This window comes from Ovis canadensis, chromosome 5 (genome assembly GCF_042477335.2).
Source record: "Ovis canadensis isolate MfBH-ARS-UI-01 breed Bighorn chromosome 5, ARS-UI_OviCan_v2, whole genome shotgun sequence".
Taxonomy (NCBI): Eukaryota; Metazoa; Chordata; class Mammalia; order Artiodactyla; family Bovidae; genus Ovis; species Ovis canadensis.
In genome coordinates, this window is record NC_091249.1 from 58,478,734 (window position 1) to 58,506,161 (window position 27,428).

The following is a 27,428-nucleotide window of genomic DNA, read 5'->3' on the forward strand; positions in this document are numbered from 1 at the left end:
TGCTTGTAGAGTCCACTAATGCTGGGCCAGGAAAAGCCAGCCTGGATCCTATGCAGCAAATCCAACCATGAGCCAAAGGGCCTGTCTTTGGCTGGAGCAGGGTCTTGGCAGGGTATGTGACCTTTTGCTCATCAACCGCAGTTTGACCGAGGCAGGTCTCTGGCCTCTCTAGGTTGGGACAGTCACCCAAAAGTAGGAAAGGTTGGCTTCCCTGGGCCTGCCTACCTCTTTCTACTTGTCGTTTATCCACATTCAGCTCACTCTTCCATGTCCAGATTCTCTCTGGATAAAGCTCCACCTTGAAGACAAATCAGGACTACCCCCAGGACTGGCGTGTGGCGGGCAAGCTCTGGGCACCAGAGAAGCACTGCTGCAGCAGGTTGATCCTCAGGTCCCTGGCCTCTCATCTCTCAGTCCACCTTGTGTACAACTCAGACAAGAGGCCAGCTACAAAGCATGGGAGCAGTGCTTTGATTGAGGGCTGTAGAAGCCTGGGGGGACACCTCGTCCAGCTTGGGATTCCCAGGGCTGTTTCAGAAGAAAGGCTGTTTTGGCCAAGTAAGACCTTGACAGATGACCAGGAGTTTGAAGCAAAGTGGGACAGAACAATCCTAAGTGTTAACAGTGGGCATGAAGGTCCTATTGGCAGGCATGGAAATATCAAGCCCAAATTTCACAAGATGAGACTGGAGGGGACCCAGGGATCTTCTAAGCTCAGTGCCAGGAGAGTGCTGCCATTTCTGGCCCTTAGACACTAGTAGAAAGGTTAGCTTGCAGAGAGAAAGGTTGCCCTCTGGTGGCAGATGTTTAAAACATACACTAGCGTGGTCCAAGCGGAAGCCAGTTTACCTTATTACACTAGGGGTCAGGCCTGAGCACAGTGGGGAACTCCTTCCCCACATCTGGCCAGTAGTCAGACTAACAGTTGGCCAGTAGCCAGACTGCTAACAGCTATCTCTCCCAACCACAGGCCCAGCCCTCCTCTCTACCCCCTGTCCCCTTCCTGCGGATATAGACAGCACTTCCCTGCCCCCACCGCAGCCCCTGGCGCCCCCTACCCCAGGTGAGTCCCCCACCCTGCAGCTAGGCTCCTGCTTCCTGTTGCCCAGGCTTCAGTGCCCACAAGAGGCTATGCCCAGACCAGTGCTTGCCCTCTTGTCGTCTGTCCGTCCGTCTGTCATTCTCCAGCCCCGAGCTGCCCTGTGACTGAGAATGAAGCCAGTGGGAGTGTAGGAGGCTTAAGCCCAAGTCATACTGTGCAAAGCACCAGAGCAGCCAGAGAGCGTGCAGGCACACGTGTGCAGGTGTGTGCACACTCACCTCTTGTGCATCCCGAAAAGGGTCAGGACACCTCTCTTGGACATTCCTGGAGCTCTGTCCAAACTTGAGGCAGCACCTTTTACATGTCTTAGGGGCCACCTGCTCAGTGACTCCATACTGTACAAGTGGGAACTATGTGTCCACGTGTGTCCTCTCACTTAGCTCACTTCCTCGGAGACAGACCTGTCCAGGCATGGAACAGGTTTGTCAGCAGACACTTCTAGACCTACTGGAGCCGCCAGCCCAGGGTGGGAGGGAGAGATACAGCAGCTATCTGGGTGAAGGGGAAGCCCCAAGGAGACCCAGCCATGTCTGATGGGTCAGGACAAGCTTCATGAGGATAGCTCTTGAGCGAGGGGGACAAAGATAACAGCAACCAGCCGGAGATGGCTGAGGGGCAGGAAGTGATGGGAAATGGGGTGCGGAATGGGTGTGCAATCCCTAGGAAGAAGCCTGGGTTTTATTCTATGAGCAGTAGGGGGAACAGCACTCAAGTGCTGTTATATGGAGGGAGACCTGGAGGGGTCAATGAGGAAAGGAAGGAAGCCCACAGGGCAGCTGCAGGTTGAGGCTGAGCTGGTGAGAGCAGGAGGTGAGAAGGGGACAGATTCACAAGTTATTCAGGACGCCAGGAAGCACCTGAATCTGCTGCACATGTAGATTCTCGCAGTGTCTGGGCAGTGCTGGGAGCAGGTGTCTGTATTTCTGTGTCTTGTATGCAGCCAGTGGAGTTGGGTGACCGTTCGCCTGTCCTCGCGTGCTGTGCGGCGGCCTCTGTGTGTCCACAGATCTGGGCCGTGATGCCTGGCTCAGCGGTAACTCTTCTTTTGCCTCTAGGTTCACCCATCCACCCCTGATGCTAGGTTCTGGTGTCCCTGGTCACCCCGCAGCCATCCCCCACCCAGCCATCGTACCCTCTTCAGGGAAGCAGGAGCTGCAGCCCTATGACCGCAGCCTGTGAGTGAACAAACACTTGGGGGCGGGGAGGGAAAATAAGCAGACCCCAGGACACACATTCCTCTCACCAGGGTCAAGCCCTCCCTCCAGGGACTGCCAGATCCCCTGTCAAGCCATCTTGTGGCAGTTTACCACTGACCACTGTTTTTTTGACCCTCAGAAGCAGGAGTGGGGTGGATGGAATGGGAAACAAGGATTTAGTTTGAGCCCAGAGAGGAGGGGCTTTCCTTACTTAGCTACAAAATTCCTATAAGGAACAATAGTGAGCTCCGCTCACCTACTCTGGGGCAGCTAAAATAAGATACCATTTACAAAATCCTAGTATATCTACCCAATCACAGACAGAGACAGACGGGACACGAGAGGGGCGCATTAGGTGCACACCGTGAAGGCTCCTGAGTGTTCACATGTCCCTCAGGAAAGCTCAAGCAGACTCTAAGGCAGAGAAGGAAGCCAAGAAGCCGACCATCAAGAAGCCCCTCAACGCCTTCATGCTATACATGAAGGAGATGAGAGCCAAAGTCATTGCCGAATGCACGCTCAAGGAGAGTGCTGCCATCAACCAGATCCTGGGCCGTCGGGTGAGGCCGCGGGGGCAAGAGGGCTGGTAGGGGTGACTACCCTGACTACCTTCACGCTGAGCAGCCTGCCAACCCTGATGCATCCTCCATCTGCCCCCCTTCCCCACTGCAGTGGCACGCACTGTCCCGGGAAGAGCAGGCCAAGTATTACGAGCTGGCCCGCAAGGAGAGGCAGCTGCACATGCAGCTATACCCAGGCTGGTCGGCGCGGGACAACTACGTGAGTGGCCAGACACACGCAGTAGGGGAGCCTTCTGCATGCCATACCCTAGAGGAAGTCAGGACTGCTGTCCTGAAGGCACACAGGAGGAGGGGACAGGGTGGAGCAGAGGCTCAAGACTTTCGATGGCTAGCTCAGGAGAGGCTCAGGTGAGGGGAGCCGGCCCTGAAGGCAGGCTCACATCCGTCCCCTCCCCAGGATGTGCTTCCACACAGGGCCGTTGTGCAGTATTTGACTAGGTCAGCACAAAGAGGAAAATGAGCCTGAAGTCACCTCCTCCTCCAAAATGGAGGCCAGTGTGGGGAAGGGAGGAGGAGCCCCTAATTTCCCTGTGGTTACCTAGCAAAAACTGGTGTCAAGAAAACACCAGGGCCCCAGGTCAGAGGGGATGGTGGGCCGGGAACCCCAGGGGCAGCCGGACTAGGCAGTAGGCTGCAGGTGTCCCAACTCCCATCCAGAGTCCTGAGCATCCACTTTGTTCCCTGCAGGGGAAGAAGAAGAGACGGTCGAGGGAAAAGCACCAAGAATCCAACTCAGGTGAGGCCTTCCCTCAGAGCTAGGCCTGCACCTCACAAATCAAAGCCCCACCAGAGAAAGAGCTGCACTAGATCCAAGGGAGTTTCAGATGGTCAAGAATCTGCCTTCCATGCAGGAGACCCAGGTTTGATCCCTGGGTCGGGACGATCCCCTGGAGAAGGGAACAGCAACCCACTCCAGTATTCTTGCCTGGAGAACCCCGTGGACAGAGGAGACTGACACCATGAGTGGACACAAAGAGTTGGACATGGCTGAGTGACTGATACTCTTTGCTATTTTAAGTCCCAGGGAAGACCAGCAGAATTTTATTTTTGGCTGGGCTGGGCCTTCATTTCCGCCTAAGGGCACAGGCTCTAGGGCATGCAGGGTTCGGGAGCTGTGGCTCCCCAGCTTGCGAGCACCAGCTCAACAGTTGTGGTGCACAGGCTTAGTTGCCCTGCAGCACGTGGGATCTTCCCAGAACAGGGATCAAACCTGTGTCTCCTGCACTGCCAGTGAATTCTTTATCACTGAGCCACCAGGGAAGCCCGAAGCCATTTCTTGCAGCAATGGTTTGTGACCCACCACAAACACACACTCCTCTATAAGCCCTCCTAACAGCCACCCTCTGCCAGAGAACCTAGTAAGGAACTGAGTGTGTGAATCAAGACTAAACCCAAACACTGCATCCAGATTAGTTCGTGGAGGTGTCTGGGTGGAGTGCGAGCCACGCTCCAGGCCTGAGCCCTATGGTCACACAGCCTGTTGGCTGGTGCCTAGTAGGTTCTCTATTGCCCCACCCCTCTTTCTCATGGAGGTGCCAAGTACACTCCATGAGGACCCAGGAAAGCCATACCCTGCTCTAGGTAATCTTCCTGTGGGTGAATTCCTGTCCCAACTCTGATAATTCACACTCCACATCCATGAATGACTTTCTCAGTTGTGCTGCCCCCACACAGGAGGCTAGCACTGGGGCTCAGTAGAGTCCTCAGTCTTTTCTCTAAGATTGGACAATGTCCAATTGTGTGTAGCATAGGCTTTAAGCTATAATATAGGGGAAATCAGTCAGGCAGGACTGGGCACTGCAAAGATGAAGAAAAACTGACAGCTAAAATAGATGGATAAAATGGGCAAGACCTTGGGGGAGGGGATGGGAAGCCCTAAGGCAGAAGCTTGATCCCCATGGGCCCCTCAGGCCCTTCTCTCAGCCCCTTTGCTGCAGGGGGCCCCACAAGGCAGAGAGGAGCCAGCCTGATAGGGTCTGCTCCCTTCCACCCCCACCATTTTTCCCCTGCCTCTATACTGCCAGCTGGGTGCCAGCCTTTTCTGATACCTTGGCTTTGGGCCCTTGGCCTCCCACTAAGGCTGGACAGGCCATGGAGAGGCCCTTGCCTGTAGGGACTGTGGGGTATCTGTGACTGGCTAACACTGATATTACCTCTTCTTTCTGGGCCCTGCTCTGCCCTGCTGCCTGCCTGCTCGCCCTCTGCCCTGCTCTGCCCCTCTGGCATGGCTGTGAGCAGACCCTGGCTCGCCTAAGAAATGCCGTGCTCGCTTTGGCCTCAACCAGCAGACGGATTGGTGTGGTCCGTGCAGGTGGGTTTGTCCCCACCACCACCCTCCCTTTGCTTCAAGCTGCTTCCCTGACTCTGCAGATTCTGCTGGGCCTGCTGTCCTCCTTTGGCCTCTAGCACCCCAACATACCCACAGACTGGGAAGCCAATGCCTCCTAAGAATGAGAATGAACACAGCTTCTGAGGAAGATCACTTGGGTCTAAGTGGAAGGAACAGGAGAGAATATCCTAGATGGAAGGAAAGGCAGGCTTAAAGGCATCTCTGGGGCCTGGTGCCCAGGGTTCCCTGGTAACGGTTGTCTGGTGCTAATCAGGCCGAGCAGGTCCATATTAGACAAATCTCGCACACAGCATTTAAGTGGCTCAAGCCCGTCCCCAGGCCTCAGCGTCATCGTGGTCCACCCGCTCCTTCACGTCAAATTGGGATCCCTGTTGTACCATACTGAGCCTCAAATCTAAGAACAGCAAAGCAGTACTGCAGTAGAGAATACCCTGAATAAGGCAAATGCACAATAGCCATGTGACCTACTGAGACCAGATGGAGGGAGAGGTCAACACAGGTACCCTTGGCACCCATACTCAGATCCTATGGCATTAAACCTGTGTTTCACCATACAATATTTGTATATGGGAAAAGAAAATATACCTACCAAATATACCTATATTAGGCTCAGGCCAGGCCTGCCAGGGCCAAGGCTGAGGCTGTTCCAGGCAGTAAGTTCACTGACTCTAAGGAATACTTGTTCAGCCCCGAAGGGTACCCCCACGTTCCCTGTCCAAGAACAAAGAGGAATTTGGGGGAATAAGTGTATGTACATATGTACACATGATGGTAGGCAGCCCTGTCCTCAAACAGAAAATAAGATGGTAGGAATGGGTGAGGTAATTCCCTTTCTTCCCCTTCTCTGCTCCTAGCCTAGCTCTAAGTATCTGACATGCTCAGGGCTAGAAGCCACAAGCACACATTAATCAGATCTGAGCTTCACAAACACGTGAAGCAAGCTGCAACAGCCTAGACTGGGAGACAGCTGTCCTGGAAGACAGCAGGCAGCCCACACATGGAGCTACAAAAGGTCCCTGTGCCATCTAGTGGCTCTGTTGAGAACTGCACCTGTCCACGGTCTGGGCCAGGCCCAGCAGTTGCCATGCTAAGTCCTAAGGCATAGGCATATGTATGTAAGTCATGGGGAGATAGGCCTGTGCAAGGACAGCATTTTTTGGTTGTGGTGTATGACTATGAATTCACCCTCTGTTTACAGATAACTCTCTTCACTATTCCTAGGAGGAAAAAGAAATGCATTCGGTACTTACCCGGAGAAGGCCGCTGCCCCAGCCCCGTTCCTTCCGATGACAGTGCTCTAGGCTGCCCCAGGTCCCCAACTCCCCAGGATTCGCCCTCGTACCTCCTGCTGCCCCACCTCCCCACAGAACTGCTTGCTAGCCCTGCAGAACCAGCGCCTACATCACCAGGCCTCTCAGCCACTCTCAGCCTCTCAGCCCCCTCAGAGCGACCAGCAGAGTACACAGGTACAGCAACAGGAATCTCAGAGACAGGCAGCCTAGCATGCACAGGACACATGGCTTCCTCCAGGGGCTCACCCTCTGAGAGGAGACGACAGAGTCCCAAAGCAGGTGGAAACCGGCCAGGGGGCCTGTTGGCTCCCTCCCACAGCTCAGGCCCTGGAGATTTCAGAGTCTGCACAACTTCTGCCTAAACCTGGGGCCCTCAATTCAAACTGCTCCAAGTGATGGGAATCAGATCTGTGTTGTGTCATTTCGTCAGGGGCATCCCCCATGCCTAGGGCAGGCTCCCTCCCTCTGTCTTGACAGCCAGATGCCCCTGCCCCCCTTGCTTTTCCTCTATAGGTCATAGGTGGACTGGACTGAGCCCAGCTGCTTTCCGTACTCATCCCCTCCACCACTGCCCCACCTTCCCTGTACCAGATACTTCATGGACCAAGAACCAGCTGGTTTACCAAACAACATGTAAGCATGGTCACAACCACAAAGCTCAAGATGACACTGCTTCTCTCTTAAGGGCCTGGAGAAGCCCTGTTTACAGAAATCCATCTGCTATCTGTAAGCTGAACCAAGGGAAGCTTCTGCCCACATTCTTTTTAGCAGCTTTCAATAAGTGAATGGAATAGGTTAGATTTAGGCCTATCAGCCCAGCAACTGGAATAACCTGACACTACCTTATAGGCAAGTGTGGGTGGTGAGCGTTTATGGCTGTAGTTCAAATTCCTTGGAAATGTTTCCTGAGAAATTCAACCCCCTAAGGTGAAGGTGAAGTCGCTCAGTCGTGTCCGACTCTTTGCGACCCCGTGGACTGTAACCTACTAGAAGCCCTGATACCTAATGCCCTAGTCACTGGTTCAAGTCAGTTGTGGCTCAAAACCAGTGTGCATCCTTCCCCACTTCTGACAGCCTTGTCCACAGATCCAGTTCCAGCTTATCCACATCAGTCTAGCCAGCTCTTTAGACAGCTGTAAGAAAGGGCAAACCAAACCTCAGGACAGCCAGTACCTATTTTCCAGCGTGTAAGCAGGCCAGCTTCAGTTTCCCTATGGGGCTGCAGGAAGGAAGACCATGCAACTAAAGCAGGAGCCCAGAAAACCTCTAGTGGTGAACATCGGGTTTTCACCACAGCCTACTTTAACCCATTTCTGAGCCAAGCGTCAACCCTGAGCCTTAAAAAACAAACATTTAATTTAATTTAGTTTTTTTTTTCTTTTTGCCTCCACTTCACTGTACGTAGCCTGAATCCAAAGAGAAAGGGCTATCCTTGTACCCACACACACCCCTCAACAAAAGCCTAGTTCCTACTTTAGCCACTGGCTTCTCAGAATCCAAAGATCGTATGTTCTAGTGTAGTGCTGCAAGAAGTCTTGAGAGAAAAAAGGACCATTGTAATATTCAAGATATTTTTGTATTGTTAATGCATATCACAGAAAAACTTTGATATGAGAATAAAGATACTTTTTACTGGGTTTCTTTTTCAAATCCTGCCTCTGAACAATAAGCTGTTTCACCGACAGTAAGCCACTTGTTTCTTTTCCACAGTCACAAAACTGTGGGTTTCTTCTCTACTATGGTACACATGTTCAAGACCTTGAGCCAGGGATTTACTCTGGTCACCTCTCCTGAAGGGGCTTGGGGCCTGCTCCAACCTAGAGAGCTCATGGTAGGTGTACAGCCCCCATTCCAAGCTTCGATCATAACCCTGCTGGTCCTCTGACCTCACACTGATGCAGGCACAGGCCAACCTGCCCCCATTGTTTATACGGGGATGGATTGGAAACTGCCACCCACAGCCCCTAAATCAACCCAACCAGAAACAGGCGCACATCACTGGGCTCAATTTCCCTCTGAAGGCAAAGAGAAGACAAGTGCATATCCTATTCTAAGGAAAACATGAACACAAAACAATCTTTTATAACTTGGTATCATCGTAAAATCCAAAAGACAGGTATTTTAAGCACCCTTTCCTCCCAAAGACTGGCAAGATGTGTGATGTATTTCCTGAAGTATTCATTTTTTTTAATGTTAATTTATTTCTTTGACTGCACCAGGTAATTAGTTGAGGCATCCAGGAACTTTAGTTGCGGCATGTGGGATCTAGTTCCCTGACCGGGGATGGAACCCGTGCCCCCAGCATTGAGAGCGCAGTCTTAGCCACTAGACCATCAGGGAAGCCCCTGAAGTATTCATTTTATACAAAACCTCTGAAGTTACAGAGGCAGCTCAAAAGGTCAGTCAACCATTAGATACAAATGGTGACCAAGATATGTCACAATAGCCAGCTGCTGGGCCACCATCATGTTTTACAATTTTCACTTAATGCAGTTCTTTTTGGACTTTATATTTTAAAATATAAAGTAATCTTCCAGGGTAGTATCTATTGAAGTAGGCCACTGGAAGTTGTAATCCTAGACTTGCTTTTCTCTGGGTGCTAGAGGAGACCAGCCATTCTCTTGACATCTGTCCCATTTAAAGAAATCCACTCTGGCTACTGGCCTAGTTGTTTCAAAAAACCACATTTTAACCAAGGCTTATGCAAGACCGGGTTGCTGCATCTGATCTGGTGTCTTATTTAAAAGCACACGGGATACATAACAATGCACTCTTTGTGTATGTGAGAGTAAAGAGGAAAGCTTTGGCAACATTCTTAAAATCAAACCAGCCTTAAAAATAAAAATTAAAAAAAAAACCTGACTTCAAAGAGGAAACTCAAATCTTCAGAGATCATACCAGCACATTCCTGTGAGGCCACAGGGTGACTAGAGAGTGTAGCCTCAAATTCAATTTCAAATACCACAGCAGTCCCACCTCATTTCCAGCCAAAAACTAGTCATTTTCTGAGATATTTCTGAGATACCCAAACTTCCCTTACAGATTCCTAGACAACTGGCAGATTTGCTTGAAATACAGAGCTTGTCCCATCCCCTGCTAAAGCTGCTCCCCCTGCCCTCCCGGGCTCGAACACTCGGTGAGGGCTCTGCCCAACAAGCTAGCAGGATCTTCCCAAGCCTCCCAAATAGACGATATTCCCCCCCTCTATATGAAGCCCTGTGGCTTAACTTCAGAACTGCAACGACATTTTGAACAGCCCAGAAGCTATGCTGCCCAACCTTATTCAGTGTTAAGCCTGGCTTAAATGGTTCTCTACACTGTTCTAAAGCAGAAAGGCTATTAGTTCCTGCATGCAATTCTAGGGGGAAAAAACTGCACACAGAGTGGGCAAGGGTAACACAGACTTGCCAGGCCTATAAGATGTGAAACCAAAAACTAATTCATTATATTAAAAAAGCTAAACTGCCTTTTCTGTCAGGTTAGAAAAGCTGTTTTACTGTAACTGCTTCAAGTCTCTAGAGAGCTTTAAGAGTTCACCACAGGCGCTTCCCAGGTGGCTTAAGTGGTAAAGAACCCACCTGCCTAAGCAGGAGACCAGGGTTTGATGCCTATCTCAGGAAGATCCCCTGAGGGCACGGCAAATGCCTAGAGAACCCTTTGGACAGAGGAGCCTGGCGGGCTACAGTTTGTGGGGTCACAAAGACTCAGACACAACTGAGCACACTTACACACATGGGTTCTTGAAACAGAGCCAGTCGGCAAAGCAGAAACTGGTTCCTAGGTTGTGTCACCCCCTAATCCCAACTATTCTAATCACCCATTTCAGACCTCAAATCACCATGGACCTCAGGCTCTCTATATTGGTCTGCTTGTCCACAGTGGGCAGTGGGGGTCTCAGAGGAGCCCTAACTGAATATACGCAGGGAGTACAGCAGGGAGAGGTACAGAGAAAACTTCATAAGCCCTGAGTCACACATGCCCAGTGACTCACTGCCACCATCCTTCTCCAGCTAGTTCCAGACTAAGAATTAGCATGACGTCATGCTATCCAACAAGTTACAATATAGACAGATTTTGCTTAATTAATTCCAGCAGCAGGTATGTACAAACAATTGTAGAATAAGCAAATCACAGTATAATGCCACTCTGGGATCTCTAACTTTTGTAAGGGATACCTCTGTGAATCTTTGGAAAAATATCAAAACTAAGTAATATCTACTTTGTATATTAAAGATGGATTTATGAAGGCAAGCTAATAATAGCACTTCAAAAGAGGTTAAGAATTCTTAGAGGGCATATATCCTTAAGCATCAACTCACCAACAGCATTACACTTCAGCGAGCTACTGTTTTCAACTTATCCAAAACCACCTAGGTCCTAAGAGGCAGAGGCAAGACTCCAGCCTCACAGCTTGACTTCATACTACAGAATTAGCTCAGAATAACTCGGAAATGAGAAGGCAGACAGGTTGACAGGTTTGCTGTTATGCTGTGGGAAACGGCCCCTCACTTTCTTTGGATAAAATAAGAGGCTGGAAGACTGGTAGACACATTCAAGAAATGATGAGTATACAGCAGAAAGAGGGAAAAGGTTAGGTAAGTGCTGCAGCCAGTTTGAAGGGCCTCTTAATAGTGTCGGTAAATTGCCTGTTTTCTTAGATGAGCTGTCAGATCTCTATTAAACATGATTTAAAGACTATGGCCAAGGTCTACGGAAAGTCAGGAAGGGAATAATTATATTGTCTGTCCACTCAATCTTACATATTCAGGAAGACCTTTCTCTTCTGGGAAATAGAAATGAGACACTCTAGCTAGACTGAATGCTGCTACCTTCCCCACTAAAACCAGCACAAATGGAAAAATAGCTTAATTCCTGAGTAAAGGGAATCAGGGATCCAGAAGTAGTGATAGGGTTGACATTCTTTTTCTGTGAAGGGCCACTGAGTAAGTATTTTAGGCTTTTTGGTCAGGTATAGTCTTTGGTGTGTCAATTATTCCTCTGGATAAGGAAATGGCACCCACTGCAGTGTTCTTGCCTGGAGAATCCCATGGACAGAGGAGCCTGGCAGGCTATAGTCTAGAGAGTCACAAAGAGTCGGATATGACTAAGCGCACACACACTATTGTAAAGGTAGATATGAGACAAATAAGAGAGGAAATAAAGGCAAACTACTATTTAGTAATGATCTGAGCCACAAGAGCTACACGAAGGGAACACATTAAAACTACATGTGGATACAGATAATTCTAAAGTAAGAAAAACAGGGAGCACAAGGAAGAAAGAAAATTAAAAATTTGTGAGCTATCTCAAACTACCAAGAAAAACTTAATTCAGCCATAAGTGAGAGGCTAGAAACCAGAGCAGAGCAGTTTGGAGAACACCAGTAAAAAACTGAGCCAGTGGTTCCCCTGAATGGTATCAATGACAATTAGAAGAGTCAGAAGTCTATCAGAACCTTAGTTATGTAAGCAGCCTCCAGAGAACTAGGACAAGAACTGCCTCCAAGTCTTTTCCAACTAAACAACCACACACAAATTTAACTCTTTCAATATTAAGAGAAACATTTAAGTACACAAAAATCAAACCATTTACTACCTACTAGGTAACTTTATTGAAAGTATCTTGCATTCATGACGGATGCTTTCTGGGTTATGCCACACATTTTACCATTAAAGGTTAAATTATTTTCTACATGCAAGTAGTATGAATAGTTTTCCCCACATGGGATCACTGATTATAAAAAGATGACACATCATATATGCTATCTTTTTTAACTGAAAAGCTAGCGAACTATTCTATCTCCTCCCAAACCACAAACCGAGTAGTAACTGAGCCTTCAAAGCGGAGAGGATTAAAAATGCAAAAATAAGCCCTCAGATCCAACTAAGGAAGCCCTGCTACATACAGGCTAGTGAATACCAGGGGTACTTACTCCTCCAGGAAGATTAAAGACACTCTGATAACCCCACTCAAAGCATTTACCTCAAGTAGCCTTTATCCAGTTTCCAATTGAATAAAGATAATACATTGTTAAATTCTATTTCAGAAGGTTTTCTGCAAGTTGCTTTATTTACAACACCAACTTTAAAAGTCACTAAACTAAAATTAACTGGACAATAAACTAGGCAGAAATTGCTTTACAAAAAGGGAAAGCCCAAAATGCCACTTTCTATAGGGAACCCACAGTTAAATTTTATTCAGAGCAAAGAAAAGAAACTTTCAATCATCCAAGAAGAAACTGGGCCTTAAGTTTGGGAACTGTACTGAAACTACACATGCAATGAGGACAACATTCTGCTAATACAATTGACTTGCTGCTGCATTTGTTGACTGTTTTTCTAATATTAACAATTATAAACAAAGCAGTGCAACTAGTATTTGGAATAATCCTTACAGTGTTACAGCGTTAGACATGAAATTTCACTTCTCCTCACACCACTGGTTCTCTTTGCGTACCTAGAAGAGACAGATATAAGGAAGTACCTTAAGTAGTCTTTACTAAAACCACTACTCATCAATAGCCTGTGAGGTAGATTAGAAAGACAGACTGAAAACTAGGGGAAAAAACAGGTTAAGAGTATACTTTCAGGTTGCCATTCTTTCCTTCCCGCTTTTTTATTGTGCCCTGCTGAAATTATCAAAAAAAGCAAAGACAATTGGCAATGACAACTTTGGTCATGACCTGTGTCAACAAAATCATTTGATCTGGTCATTCATTTCTTCTCAGTACACCAGTTATCCTGGCACAATCCACAGGGCCTGCTCTTCTGAAGCAAAATATTGATGGTTTACATGTAAGGTCCCAGGTCCAAAACTAGTAACTGCTAAGGAACAAACATCAAACTGCACTATAAGAACTAACTGTTGTTATGCTTATAAAAGATCAGTATCATCTAAGTGCTTAGACTAAGAGATCAGTATATTTTTAGCATACCAAAGGGACCTATTTCCCCTCAAGTAAGGTAAAGACTCATTGATATAAACACCTCTATTCCTAGCATGCTATGGGTTTTTAGTTTCTTTAAAAGCATTTGATTAAGAACAAGCTGTTAGCTACCTACCTGGGCTTCCTCTTCTTCAGTAAAATCATTTTTGATATTGAATGTCTTTCGAATCTCCTCAGGAGTTTTGCCCTTGATCATATTAGCAACAGTCTTGCAGGTAACGTCAAGCAAACCTTTGATGTCTAAGTAGTTTGCTGCCTGTAAAGTAATTGTTGTTTTTATTATATACTTGATGCTTTAAATCAAATCCAAAGTTAGTGACTAACAATGAACACTTAATTTACCTTAAAATGCTAGTCAATTTTAAGAAATTAAAGACTTTGTTAAATCTTAAAGCCCAAAACAGGTCTATCTTGGAAGTATATACTTGAAAGTATATTCTGCTGTCATTAATCTTCTACATCCTTATGGATTCCGTCTACTTGTTTCACCAGAGACAGATGTTGAGATCTCAACTGAGATTACAATTATGATTGTGGACTTACATACTTATCCTTCTATTGGTTTTGTTTCACTTTCTAGAAATTCTGCTTTTAGGTAGAAAAACATTTAGGATTCCTATGTCCTCTCAATAATGAACAGATCCTTTATCATTATACAGTGAACCTCTTTAATCCTTTCATTCTTTGCCCTGAAATCTAATATAGTCACTCTAGTTTTCTTTTGGTTATTACTGTTAGCATATTTTTTCCACCCTTTACAAACTTAATTGTGTCTTTATATTCAAAGTGAGTTTCTCTGGTAAAAATAGCTAAGTCTTATTTTTCTATCCAATTACTTGTGGTGACCATTTACATCTTTTTATTCTGGTAAAAAGCCACATAATATAAAACATACTACTTTAACCATACTTAACTGCACGGTTCAGTGGCACTAACTACATTCACCCTGCTGTGCAGCTCTTACCATCTTCTATTTCCTGAATTTTTCACTTTCCTAAACTGAAACTCTGTCCTCATTAAACATTTAATTCTCCATTCTCCCTCCCCACAGACCATTTACATTTAATGCGGTTATTGATACGTAGGTTTAAATATAGCACTGCACAAATTTAAAGTTAAAATTCAGTATCAATGAATGTAACAAATGAAAAGTGCTAAAGGTTATGCCAAAAATATTAAAAACATACCAATATAAGCTCAAAGAGTGTCCCTTGGTCAACTTTCAGGAATTCTTGATCCCAAACAGGTATATCATCTGTTCGTTTTTCTTTGTTCTCATCATCCTCAGGAGGAGGAGGATCATCCTTGTGGTGGGTGCACCACTGAATGACCTACAACATAAAAAGTTTATTCTTATGTGGCATTTTATAACAAGGTACTTCCACTGCTGGGGCAAGTTCATTTCTACACAGGGACTAGCTATACTAACTTGAATAAAGTTAGTAGCCAAGCTTGACAATCACAACCCTAGAGAATGGAAGATCTTATAAAACAGCGAACCAGTAAGGACCTAACAGAAGCAGAAGAGATTAAGAAAAGGTGGCAAGAACACACAGAAGAACTGTACAAAAAAGGTCTTAATTACCCAGATAACCACGGTGGTGTGGATAGAGTTAGACATCCTGGAGTCTGAAAGTCAAGTGGGCCTTAGGAACCATTACTATGAACAAAGCTAGTGGGGGTGATGGAATTCTAGCTGAGCTATTTCAAATTCTAAAAGATGATGTTGTTAAAGTGCTGTACTCAACCAGCAAATCTATAAAACTCAGCAATGCCCACAGGACCAGAAAAAGTCAATTTTCATTCCAATCCCAAAGAAAGGCAGTGCCAAAGAAATGTTCAAACTACTGTACAATTGCATTCATTTCACAGGCTAGCAAGGTTATGTTCAAAATCCTTCAGGCTAGGCTTCAGCAGCATGTGAACTGAGAACTTCCAGAAGTACAAGTTGAATTCAGAAAAGGCAGAAGAACCAAACCAAACTGCCAACGTTCGCTGGCTCATGGAGAAAGCAAGAGAATTCCAGAAAAACATCTACTGCTGCTTCAATAACTACACTAAAGCCTTTGAGTATGTGGATTGTAACAAACTGGAAAATTCTTGGAGTGATGGGAATACCAGATCCCCTTACCTGTCTCTTGAGAAACCTGTATGCGGGTCAAGAAGCAACAGTTAGAACCAGATATGAAACAACTGGTTCAAAAATGGAAAAGGAGTAGAACAAGGCTGTATATTGCCACCATGCTTATTTAACTTATTTGCAAAGTACATCATGCGAAATGTCGGGCTAGGTGAATCACAATCTGGAATAAAGATTGCTGGGAGAAATATCAACAACCTCAGATATGCACATGATACCACTCTAATGACAGATAGTCTCTTGGTGAGGGTGAAAGAGGAGAGTGAAAAAGCTGGCTTGAAACTCAATATTCAAAAAACTAAAATCATGGCATCTGGTCCCATCACTTCGTGGCAAATAGAAGGGGAAAATGTGGAAGCAGTGACAGATTTTATTTTCTTGGGCTCCAAAATCATTGCAGCCATGAAATTAAAAGATGCTTGCTCCCTGGAAGAAAAGCTATGACAAACCCAGACAGCGTATTAAAAAAGAGAGACATCACTTTGCCAACAAAACTGCTGCTTTTGAATTGTGATGCTGGAGAAGACTCTTGAGAGAAGATCAAACCAGTCAACCCTAAAGGAAATCAACCCTGAATATTCATTAGCTAAAGAAAATCAATCCTGAATACTCATTAGAAGGACTGATACTGAAACTGAAGCTCCAATACTGTGGCCACCTGATGCCGAAGAGCTGACTCACTGGAAAAGACCCGGATGCTGGGAAAGATTAGAGAGGCAAAAGGAGAATGGGGCGGCAGAGGATGAGATGGTTAGATAGTATCACTGACTCAGGAATTTGAGCAAACTCCAGGAGATAGTGGGCTTCCCTGATGGCTCAGTAAAGAATTTGTTTGCAGTGCAGGAGATCTGGGTTCAATTCCTGGGTCGGGAAGGTCTCTGGAGAAGGGAATGGCAACCCATTTCAGTATTCTTGCCTGGAAAATTCCATGGACAGAAGAGCCTGGCAGGCTACAGTTCACAAAGTTGTAAAGAGTTGGACATGACTGAGCAACAAACTCTTTCTCTTTCCAAGAGACAGTGTAGGACAGAGGAGCCTGGAGGCTCCAAGAGGTTGCAATGAGTAGACACGACTTTGACTAAACAAAAAGCAATGTGGTAAAAAAAAAAAATTCATTAAGAACTCCTATAAAGTCTATAAAGACTATAAAATGCATTAGCCTGGAAAACATTATGCTAAGTGAAATAAGCCAGACACAAAGAATATTCTATGATCCCATTTTTAAAAGATACCCAGTACAGTCAAATTCATACACAGAACAGTGATTATAAAATACTTTTTACCTACACTAGGGACTTAAAAAGACTGGTAACAGCCAATCACAGTGAGAATATGGAAAAATATGCAGTATAGCTGCATCTCATGCCAAGCTCAAGAGAACACATAAAATCCAACTATGTATGGTTAATGGCTCTGAAAAAAGAAGGGACCAATTGGAACCAACTATTCCCATCTCTAAGCCTAGCCAGTTTTCCCCCTAGTGTGGAAACTGGATGCCATTTCTTCAGAAGAGCATTCAATTACACAGTAGGCTCTATTAAGAAGCCACACTCCCTGAAACACTAATATGTAGATGGTTGTTTATGCACAGGATAAGGTGATCAACTGAGAAAAAACCAACCAAAAAAAAGCACATATCATGTTCTCAAACTCCTTTTGAGGCACACCCACTCAGTACTGACATGCAATCAAAAATATTTTCCTTTTTGCTAACCTTATACTATCATATGTCAATAATTCAAATCTGCTAATGAAAAAGACATCTTAAATATTCACAGGGTTTGGTTAACAAAACAAATACCTTAGTCATAATCTTACTATAGCTTTTTTTAAGGACACTATATTTATATCTCTATAAAAAGATCACCAACATATTGCTAGTTTAAAAAAGGATACATATGTATTTATGTGTAGTTTGCTCCGTTACCTTTTTTAATATTGCTGCATTAACATTTGGCAAGGGGACTGGATCATCATCTCCTTCATCATCCATTCCCAAATCTAAGAAAACAAGAGGGGAGTTGCCATTATTATCTAACTCCATTATAACAATCAGGCTGTTTCACACAAGGAATTTGCAAGACAGGTTTATCTTAAAGACTTAGTAAAATACTTTTTTCTCATTAAAACAAGTTCACCCAAAACTATATAAAAACGTGTGAGTTAACAAATACAGGAGTATTATATAAACAGAGTTCTTAATTAGGAAAAGTGATTTAATAAGTGGGATAACTGGCAACCACTTGGGAAAAAATAAAAGCCAGACTCCTACCCTTACTCTTGATACCAAACTCTCTAAATGGACATCATTTAGGAAAATAAAACAATGTGAATTATTGTTTTATTTCTCAGAATTGTCTGTTAAAATCTGAAGCCCAAATATGTACATTCACACACATACACACAACAGATTATGCAGCCACTAACAAAAACAATGCAGGCAGCTCCACACTTACTGGTATGATTCAATATTAACGTAATACACAGGTTTCTCTAACAAAAAAGTCTTTCATGGTTTCTGTAACGCAAAAATTTTAAAAAGATAGGGTTTTTCTGGAATGACTCAGGAAGTGAATGATTTTCCCAAATTATGTTATTCCTATTCCCAAGCTTTAAAGCATTCTGTTGTGGCATCTTATATCAGAATTATCTCAGTATGAAACTTTATTCCAGAGAATAGCAGTGTCTCAGTTTCTTGGTAGAATAGTTGTTTGGCATTTCTTTGGACGAAAAGTTTCTCTGAATGTATCAACTAAACATCATATGGCACGTTGGGGACACAGGCTTCCAGATGTCATCATAACTTTCAGATTACCAAAGTGGTTGCTGAGCTCCAAAGAAAAAACTTAAAATCTGTATGTTACTCAGATTCTAAGAAAGAATGTTTTTCAAACCAAATGGGTCTGTCTTCCAGAGTTGCCAAAGAAATGTGTAACAGTGCCAAGATTAGAAGTCAAAAGTTACTGCATTGCTATACTGGTTGTTTCACAGCATCAGTTATGCTGACATGGCTCAACCTTCTGAGTCCCTAATTTACAGCTATCCTAGGCAGTGAAGAATTAGCTATGAATATCCAAAGAAATCAGAACTGTAGGTGGGAATTGATGCGTAAATCATTCTGAACACTATAAGACTAGCTAAGGTAACCAAGGAATGAAAGAGTATTGATGTAATGAAGAGGTACAATGATTAAGCAAATCCTGGGGAACTGAAGCCTTTAAAAATAGGGAGACAGGATGTGAGTGAGGTAAGTAATAAGTATGTTGAATGCCAAATCTAGAAGGGACTGATCAAATGTCAGAAGCTCTCAGTAAGTATAGATGAGAACTGAAATGATGCACCTGACAACATGGAGATCAATGAGCTTTCTCCAATCAAGTGGTAAAGATAAGAGTAGATTCAAAAAGTTTCCTATTTTCCTGTATGCATGCATTCACTCATGTCCCCTCTACTCTCCACCAATGCCTTTCCCTGATTCCATCTCTGAGAATAAAACTACAAAATGACAATATTTCAATTTGGATCAAACCACTTACGCTTTTCTTGAACTGGTATGAAATATTTTTAAATCAGAGGGCAGAGAAAGTTCTACTATATAATATACATGTGGTTTGGGGAGTGAACATATTAGAGGAAATGCAGAAGACCAGCTTGTTTAGAAGATATAAATGTTATTTGGAAGCCATAACTCATGTTAAAAATAAGGGCCTTATGGTTGTAAATGATCCACTTCTCTAGCATTTAAACCAAGAATTCACAATGTTTTTTTGCTAACTGATGGCTCAAGTACCAAGAGTCATTCCTTTAAGCTATTTAGTTTCAAGAATGTCTGAAAAACACTTGTATCCTGATACCACACTCCAGACCTGAAGAAATCAGTCAATTCATGTGTATACATGACACTTTCACTTCTGATTTTACAGTTATTAGATTTCATTTCAATACACTCCAGTCCTCAAGTGGCTAAATTTCTATATGAACCACTGGTACTTTAGATAAAGCCATTCACCTCTGAAGCCCAAAGGCTATGGGGAGAAATGAACTGTTGCTGCCTACTATTCACTTGCTTCAGTGATCCAAGAAGTCCTATGTTCGTTCTTACTGGCAAATGCTTCTCTGAAGCAGCAAAGGACCAATTAGGGTGCCAGGCACCAACGAAGATGAAGTAAAGAACACTTTACTTCATTGCCAAAGCCAAGTATTTAGGCAGTAATTTTGGCATCAGTTTCTACATCTCCTAGATAAAGCCTTACTCACCTGCCTTTAGGAATAGTTGGTTAGCTTTCACACCTATGTGACCAAGTTCTTCATTCAACACGTACTTGATGAACAGTGATTGTGGGATGTATCAAGGGGTTTACAACTTAACTGAAGTAAGCCATGTAAGTTAACCAGTGTACAGGACTGTAAGTGCCATATAATTGTTGTCAACTACCAAATTAAAAAACTGAAAATCTGAAAGCATGTTCAGATTAAAAAAAAAAAAAAACAGAAGACAAACCTTCTGCCTCTCAGCTTCCATCTCTACCACACCTAGTATCTGACTTGTTAGAAGTCTAAATTATCCCTGAAATCCTAACTGATCAGTCTTCAATCTGATAATCCTCCCTTTTCCCTTGGCTTTCATAAATTCTACTCCAGCTTCTCCACTTCTGACTTTTCCATTCCTAACATCCCATCCTGCCTCAATATGGCCACTTGCCAATCTCATTTACTTACACACACACACCCCCCCAAATTAAGTCTATCTCCAGCGATCTATAAATCGGGACCAAGAGCCAACAGTCAATTGACCAGTAGGTTATTACAAAGATCTTTTGAGAGAATCTCTTATACAACATGTTCAAGCTCAAAGTCATTTACTTTCCATTCCCCTCAAACTTGTTACTCAGCTCTATCAACTACAGCATCACAATCACAACCCCAACAAAAAACCTCAAATTTTAAACACATCCTGTCTCAGTTTACCTCAGAATGCTCTCCCAAAACATCTTTACTAGTTTGAACTATCACCTCACTAGGACTACACACTATATTCTCTCCACAAGCCTAAAGAATAACAGCAGCCAAGATGTTGCCATAGCACCGCTAGGACTAATGCATTAATTATACCATGTGACCACTGAGTATCCATAAATTTTGGTATTCACAGAGGGTCCTGAAACCAATCCCTTGCAGATACAGAGACAACTGAACTAAAGAACATTCTTACCACTCTAAGTATTTTCCTCCACCAGTTCTAGAAACTGATTTGTGTATCTCCATATATTATTTATGTCTACCAACCCACTGATATTAGTAAGAGATCCATGTTAACAGCAGAAGTTTTAAAATGCTCCAGGATTTGTTTTCTTGGCTTCTTTATGTAGTGTTCATGCTCTGCAGTTTCAAAGGAATGACAAAATAAAAGGGAAAACTTTGTTTAAAAAAAAACACCTTGGTTTTTTTACTTGGTTTACATACTCAGCTTACTCCCTCTGTTGAAACAAGGTGGTCTATTTAACTGCCATATATAAGGTATCTCTTTACAAAGGCTTTAGTTTTTGCCATTAGAAATGTGAATGCAAATTTACTTGGAAGAGAAATGGGCCATTATCTGAGTCCTGGAAATCATTTCCATATTATTAACAGCCTACAATATTATCTACTTAATAAGAGAAAAAACTCAGAAAGTGCTGAAAAAATGACTTCTATCAGATAGATGTAGTTAATACTTTAAAGAAAAAACTTTACCTCTTCATACCCTTGAGCAATTTTGACAGAATGTTACTTCCAGACTATGTTTACAGGTTATATCAAACTACATATTTCTTCCCCTTTCCCCTGACTCAGGTTTTCTAATAAACTTACCTTCCAACATAGTCTTGATGGTCACAGACTGTTTTGCAATTTCAACATCAACTTCAAATATCTCTCCATCAGAACTCTGCAACTTAATTGAAGGCATCTAAAAAAAGGTATTATAACTGAATTTGAAATTTAAGAGATAATACTTCTATATGGCATTTCATCAACCGTAGCCTGTTAGAGCCCTTCCAACTCATTAACCATAAAATCCTAAGAACCTACAATATATAACACTATAAACACTCATTATTCACAGGCTAGCACACAAAGATAGAAACCTTTTTTCTAAGTATAACTCCTAGGTACAGAAGCTTTTAACACCTGCTCTCATTGGTCTAAGATTTAGAAAAAATAATTTATAACTTTGATGCAAAATACATCTAAAATGGACTTACTGACTCTGCCTTTCTGCTCTCACTGACTACCCCTACTCGAATAGTTAACTGCCACTATTAACCACCTACAAACCTGAGACAGGTCAGTACAAAATCAACAAAGCTACCAAATAAGATAGTAATTTTCCCAGCAGTGAGACTTATCAGTGAAAAATGAGTTCAGATCCAAAGTAGATCAGGATATACTTATGTTTGGATCAATGCAAGACCATAAACAAGTGAATATAATATTTAATAAGCAGATGTTGTCCTAATGACTTAAAACATAATAACTTAAATTTCCTTTTTATCTTTCATTACTGACTGTCCAGGTATCCCCAGTTTGAGATCTTCCAAAATCCTCAGAGTAAAAACCTATTACTTGCTCCAAAAAAATTTATTAACTCAACATTAATTATGAGTCATTAGGAAAAGGACACTTCTTACATAAAATTAAACAATTCAAAAGAGCTGAATTCTGACCAAAAAAAAAAAAACCAACCCTCTTTAAAATTGAAACGTTCTAAGCTTCTAAGCCAGCAATTTCTTACCATCTTCAGATTTTGGGGGGAGTGCTTCAGGGAAGTGGGTAATGGCAGCAATACCTGACCCTAAAAATTCAAGACCTCTTTCAATTTCAAGTATAGATTTTTCAATCCTGTGAGGTCATTACAACTTAAAAACATAGAATTTGACACTGAAAACACCGACTGAACCTTTGTTAAGGTCCCAAGACTTAAAACCCATTAAAACAGTTAAAATATTTATTCTGCTTTCCCCAGATAAGAATCCCCATTTCCCAAAGAGACAAATTAGCACAAGGAAGCAAAAATATAAAGTTGTTTTAAAACCAGCCATTGAAATACCCAGTTCTCCCTCATCCATGGTTGGAGAGAATCACATTTCATTTTTCATTTCACCAATATGTGGTTTCTCCATGTTGCTCCTTACCTGCCAATAATGCAGTTGTCAAGCTCCATGGGTAAAGACCCAGAGCAGAGGACCTTCTCTGTAACAAGGTGATAACAAAAGGTATCCCCCCAAAAGTATTTTAATGTGAGTTCAATTTCTAACTATGAAACATTCTTTGTTGTTTTTTTTACTTTCCATGTACTGGAGTGAACATTATTAGAGAACCTCAAGTCTGGCAAAACAGCTGATAAAATTACGTTTAAGCATATTTCAAGTAACTTTCGATAGATAAACAGCAAGATCTGCTTACTCATAGTCAAATTCGTGTATTAGGTTACTTTTAAAGGAGTTGAGATCTTACTCAACAGCAAGGAAGCAATCGCTTAATCTGTAATTTGATGCCCTTTGTAACACTAAACTTGATACTCAAATAATTCTTTTTTAGTGTTAAACATCTGGAATTCAGAGCAAAATTTAATAATGGATGAAATTTTGTTTGAAATGCTTTCAAGACCATTCCTTCAACTCCTTATGCTCCGGTATTTGTAAATTAAATCACCCTCTAAGAGGTGGGTTTTATCATCATAAAGGAAAAAGCCTGTCTCTTAAGTGACCCGAAATTCTAACACCTTTTAGGGGGTAGAATGAAATCTGCATTGCTCTATAACACAGAAACCTTCTACTATAATAAGGCTCTGATTAAAAAAATTCATGACCCCAAATCTAAGCCTTAAGTCTCCATTAAAAAGTGAACCAAAAAGCAGGGAATGAATATCCCTTCAAAAAAAAGCCAGGCACCTCGAGTTAACGCACCTAAAAAACGACACCACTATGACGATGGCATCTGCTATTACAACAACCGTTTCAGCAATCCCTGGCTGTGGCAAAACAAATATTCTGAAGGAGCAAGCGGCTCTCTGCCAAGATTCGGTCCCAACAGTTAGGTAGGACCGGTGACTAGTGACGCCAGATACACGGGAGAGAAAGGATATGAACCAAGAATGCAGCGTTCCCGGACTACCACTGCCACGCTCGCTCCGGACACCAAAACAATAAACATGGACACACGCCCACACTCACGACAGCCCCGGGAACTCCATTAAAAGCCCCACCGCCACCCTCGCCCTGGGTCCTGGGGCCGGCAGGCTTACCGACAAGGGAGGCCCTCGGCCCCAGACTGGGCCTGCAGCCGAACACCGCGGCGGCTGATGGTCGCCCGGTGAAGAGGAGGCCCAATCCCAGGCTCGACTCGCACCTTCTCCCTCCCGCCCGCCGGGCACTCACGGGGGGCCGTGAAGACGCGCGACTAGAGGAGGCCTCCTCGAGTCGACCCAAGGGGTGGGAGAATGGGGCCCGCTGGCACCTCCCGGAGAATGGGGTCGACAACTGTTCCACCAGGCCTGAGGTGAGGCCAGGCCCAGGTGCCTCCCGCCTTCAGCTGGCCAAAGCCCTAACGGTATGACCACCAGCTCGCAACCCGCCCCTTCCAGCCCCGTCGGCGTCCACTTACGGTGTTAGGTCTCAAGGAGATGGCGGGCCGCAGGCTGAAGTGAGCAGGGCGACGTCGTCAATCAGCAAAACTGAAAAGCGGAGAACAAGGCCACTACAGCGCAGAGGGGCGGCGCGGCGTCGGCCTTTATAGGAGCGGGCGAAGGCGCCGAGGACCCTGGGTCCGTGACGTCACAGAACCGGCGGGGCTGGCCGGCGAGATCGCCTGACGGCAGGCGGAGGCCAGCGGGGCGGGCAAGGTGGAGACACGGCTGTGCGAGATCCAGCGGGCCCTGATTCTCACCCACTTCCTCGAAAGCTCGGCTCGCTCTCCTCAAAGCAGGAACAGCTGACTGGCTGCTGAAATTCACGGTCTCCAGGGGTCCTTCAGGCGGGGGTGTCCTAAACTGAATTAAAGACCCAGGTCTTGAAAAGCCGAAAAGCCTAAAAGCCACGGGCGTAGGGGAAGGAGGGGGAAGGGAGTGAACTGGGAGGAGAAGGATGGGGATAGAGGTGCGGAAGCAGGGGTTGAGCGAGGAGAGGTGTTCTTGGGTGGGTGATGTTTGGGAGGGGCTGTGACTCCCTTTCAGGGTGGGGAAACTGGGACTCAGAATGGAGCTGGCGTTTCCAGTCAGCAAGTTGTGAGATTCTGCTTAGTGCCTCCGTGCCCTCCCCTGAACCTAAGATGAGTTACCTCACTCTTCACAATAATCCATATGGTGAAATATCGTTATTCCCTTTTTAATTTGAGAGGGAACAGGTTCAGAACGAGGCAGTGCAAGGAGTTTTTGATACTCTTAACCCGTATTTCCTACCAAGGACTTCTGAAAAGGCCTCTAGTCCAAAATAACCAGGGAGAGCCCAAGTCTAGAGTGGAGGTCTCTCTCTACCGGTGAACATCCGTTCTGCATAAGTGTATTGAGCCTGGGGCGGGAGTTGGGGGGTGGGAGTGAGGACTGAAATGGGGAAGAGCTCTGCAGCAAACTAGGCAGCCAGAGTCCAACCCGCTCTGAACGCCTCTGTGGGATGCTCCCTGATAATTTTCCTTTGGATGAACCCAACCCTTAAGGGAAAGGGGTTAGTCTGAAAATTCCCACCCCCACCCTCGCCAGTCAGGGACTTTGACCAGCTCTACCCTGCTCTGCCTAGGGAACAACAGCCACCCCACCCCAGGAGACAAGGCGCCAGCTCACCTAACCAACAAGCACGTGACTGGTTTTCCTGACGCCAAAGAGACAAAAGACACTTCCACACAGGGGCCCCTAAAGAAAGCAGAGGCCTACAGCTCTTCTGGGATGGGACTGGACAGGGAGGCCAAGCAGCTCCTTGGGTTACCAGGTCTTTGTCTGCAGGCTGTGGTATCCAGTGTCTGCCAGGTGCCACAGCTGATGACAGGAAGATGAAAGGACCTACAGGCCTCATACTTTTTTTGTCACAGCACAACCCTGCCCTCAGTAGCTCCAGTTTCTGGTCTCCCTCAAGGCCCACTGGAGTCCCTTTGCTCCCCTGCATATGGCATACCAGGTGGCACCGTCTAGTCTTGTTGAGCATACTAATCAGTGCCAATCACACGTCTAGTCTGAAGATCTGGCACAGGGCCTGGCATAAAGTAAGAGTATGCTTTTTCCAAGTATGTCTGTGGTCCCTCAGCATTAGAATCACCTAGAGAATCTTTTTTTTTTTTTTTTGTGATGTACACCATTGTTAAAATCTTTATTGAATTGGTTACAGTATTGGTTCTATTTTGGCTTTTTGGCCAGAGACATGTGGTATCTTAGCTCCCTGACCAGGGAAGCTCCCTTTGCATTGGAAGGTGAAGTCTTAACCAGGGAACTCCCTGAAAGTCTTGTTTTTAAAATGCAGATCTTATTACCCTTACAGCTATCATATGCATAGATTATCTCAGGAAAGATAAACATGGAGTTGTTTGCCTCAGGGGAGGGGAACTAGGTGAAGAGAGAAGAGGGTTGGGGTCATTTTCCACTTTATACCCTTTCTACCTTTTGGATTTTGATCCATATAAATGTATTACATATTCAAAAATTTCTTTACTTAAAAATTGGTATCAGGTCAAGAAAAATGAGGATTCCTAGGTCCAGTCTTGATCTAATGAATCATACTCCCTGGGGGCAGGTTTTTCTGCCTTTGAACAAGTTCTCTCAAGTGATTCTTAAAGGGTAAGCTGAGAAACCACTATGGTAGGAACTCAGTGATGAAGCACTGCTAAGAAGGGGCCAGCAGTGTCTGTCAAAGGTGACTCATTTAGCTTCACATTTTCTGAATCAACCTTACTGTCCACTCAGGAGAGATAAAACAGTTGCAGGACTGTGAGCTACAGGCGGGGGAACATGAATTTCCACTCATTTATACATAATCACTGGAGAAGGAAACGACAGTCCACTCCAGTGTTCTTGCCTGGAGAATCCCATGGACAGAGAAGCCTGATGAGCTGCAGTCCATAGGGTCGCATAGAGTCAGACACAACTAAAGCGACTTAGCACATATACATAATCGCTAGCCCATATCAGAAAGGACTAGCCCCCCACAGAGTCCCCTCAGAATATGGGGGTGTGGGGGGAGTTCTACTGATTCCAAAATGGCATTGAGAAGGCTGAGGTCTCATGCTTACTTCAATTACTCCACACACCATGTGAGCAAAACTCTTTGTGCTATAGAGGAAGAAAATAAAACCAAAGAGAAAGGACTTTTCCAGTGTCACAAAGCCACTGCAGAGCAGGGCTGAGGTTCCAGCACCAGCTATGCTTCTGTAACCACAACCCAGATATTGAATTTCAGCCCCATCCCCAAATGCCAGGAATATTTTCTGATTAACCATTCCCAGCATATTATACCTCCAGGGAAGCTAAAGCCTGGGATTCAAACAGTCCAGGTGGGAAAATCTGGTTTTTATGGTGAATTCATTTCTAGAGATGATCTCCCTTTGTAAATAGTTTCACTGCTGAAAAGGGTTGACAGCATTCGTATGAAGACCTGCCCTCTAATCACATTCCCTTTCTCAGACAACTACCCATAGCCATAGGACAGCATGTAAGCTAAGAAGTAACCCAGCCTTCATGGTCAGAGATCCACTGGCTGTACTCTCCTCCTGTGTCAGCTTTCTCAGTCTTGCTCTTCTGATAGAGTGGTGAGCACAGCCACTGTTGACTGTTACGTAACCTTAGGCAAGTTATTTCACCTCT

The 27,428-nt window shown here is 44.5% G+C and overlaps 2 protein-coding genes across 14 annotated transcripts in view; one reads left to right on the top strand and one right to left on the bottom strand.

Moving 5' to 3' along the window:
- Window positions 1–8,171, top strand: part of TCF7 (transcription factor 7) — a 32,360-nt gene extending 24,189 nt beyond the window's left edge. For 2 of the 8 annotated variants that reach the window (XM_069592056.1, XM_069592058.1), the window contains 5 exons: window positions 2,158–2,277; window positions 2,696–2,858; window positions 2,971–3,078; window positions 3,567–3,615; window positions 6,451–8,171. In XM_069592056.1, coding sequence (XP_069448157.1) covers window positions 2,158–2,277; window positions 2,696–2,858; window positions 2,971–3,078; window positions 3,567–3,615; window positions 6,451–6,530 — 520 coding nt within the window. In that variant the 3' untranslated portion in view covers window positions 6,531–8,171. Of the gene's footprint in view, window positions 1–970; window positions 1,064–2,157; window positions 2,278–2,695; window positions 2,859–2,970; window positions 3,079–3,566; window positions 3,616–6,427 lie in introns of all 8 variants that reach the window. The other 6 variants (XR_011257300.1, XR_011257299.1, XR_011257301.1 and 3 more) reach the window with 6 other exon arrangements.
- A 3,937-nt stretch (window positions 8,172–12,108) lies between these two features.
- On the bottom strand, window positions 12,109–25,576 carry SKP1 (S-phase kinase associated protein 1). Of its 6 annotated transcripts, none has more exons than XM_069592062.1 (7): window positions 25,422–25,576; window positions 24,251–24,630; window positions 21,458–21,554; window positions 17,535–17,608; window positions 14,655–14,798; window positions 13,583–13,723; window positions 12,109–12,977 (listed from the first exon to the last, which is right to left on the bottom strand). In XM_069592062.1, the coding sequence occupies exons 3-7, from the start codon at window positions 21,552–21,554 to the stop codon at window positions 12,942–12,944; spliced, it is 492 nt and encodes a 163-aa protein (XP_069448163.1). In that variant the 5' UTR covers window positions 24,251–24,630; window positions 25,422–25,576; the 3' UTR covers window positions 12,109–12,941. The 6 variants fall into 6 exon arrangements, with proteins under 6 accessions (XP_069448163.1, XP_069448160.1, XP_069448162.1 ...); XM_069592059.1 differs by lacking the exon at window positions 25,422–25,576 and adding an exon at window positions 20,894–20,986 and having other exon boundaries at window positions 24,251–24,636; XM_069592061.1 differs by lacking the exon at window positions 25,422–25,576 and adding an exon at window positions 20,894–20,986 and having other exon boundaries at window positions 21,458–21,573; window positions 24,251–24,352.
- Between the last annotated feature and the right edge of the window lie 1,852 nt (window positions 25,577–27,428).

Excerpts from the sequence above, each read along its gene's own strand:
- SKP1 (XM_069592059.1), bottom strand. The coding sequence starts at position 21,554 with ATGCCTTCAATTAAGTTGCAGAGTTCTGATGGAGAGATATTTGAAGTT. Across the intron at positions 14,799-17,534 it reads ATGCAGCAATATTAAAAAAG|GTCATTCAGTGGTGCACCCA; the intron begins GTAACGGAGCAA and ends TTTATGTTGTAG. Across the intron at positions 13,724-14,654 it reads CACTCTTTGAGCTTATATTG|GCAGCAAACTACTTAGACAT; the intron begins GTATGTTTTTAA and ends ATTACTTTACAG.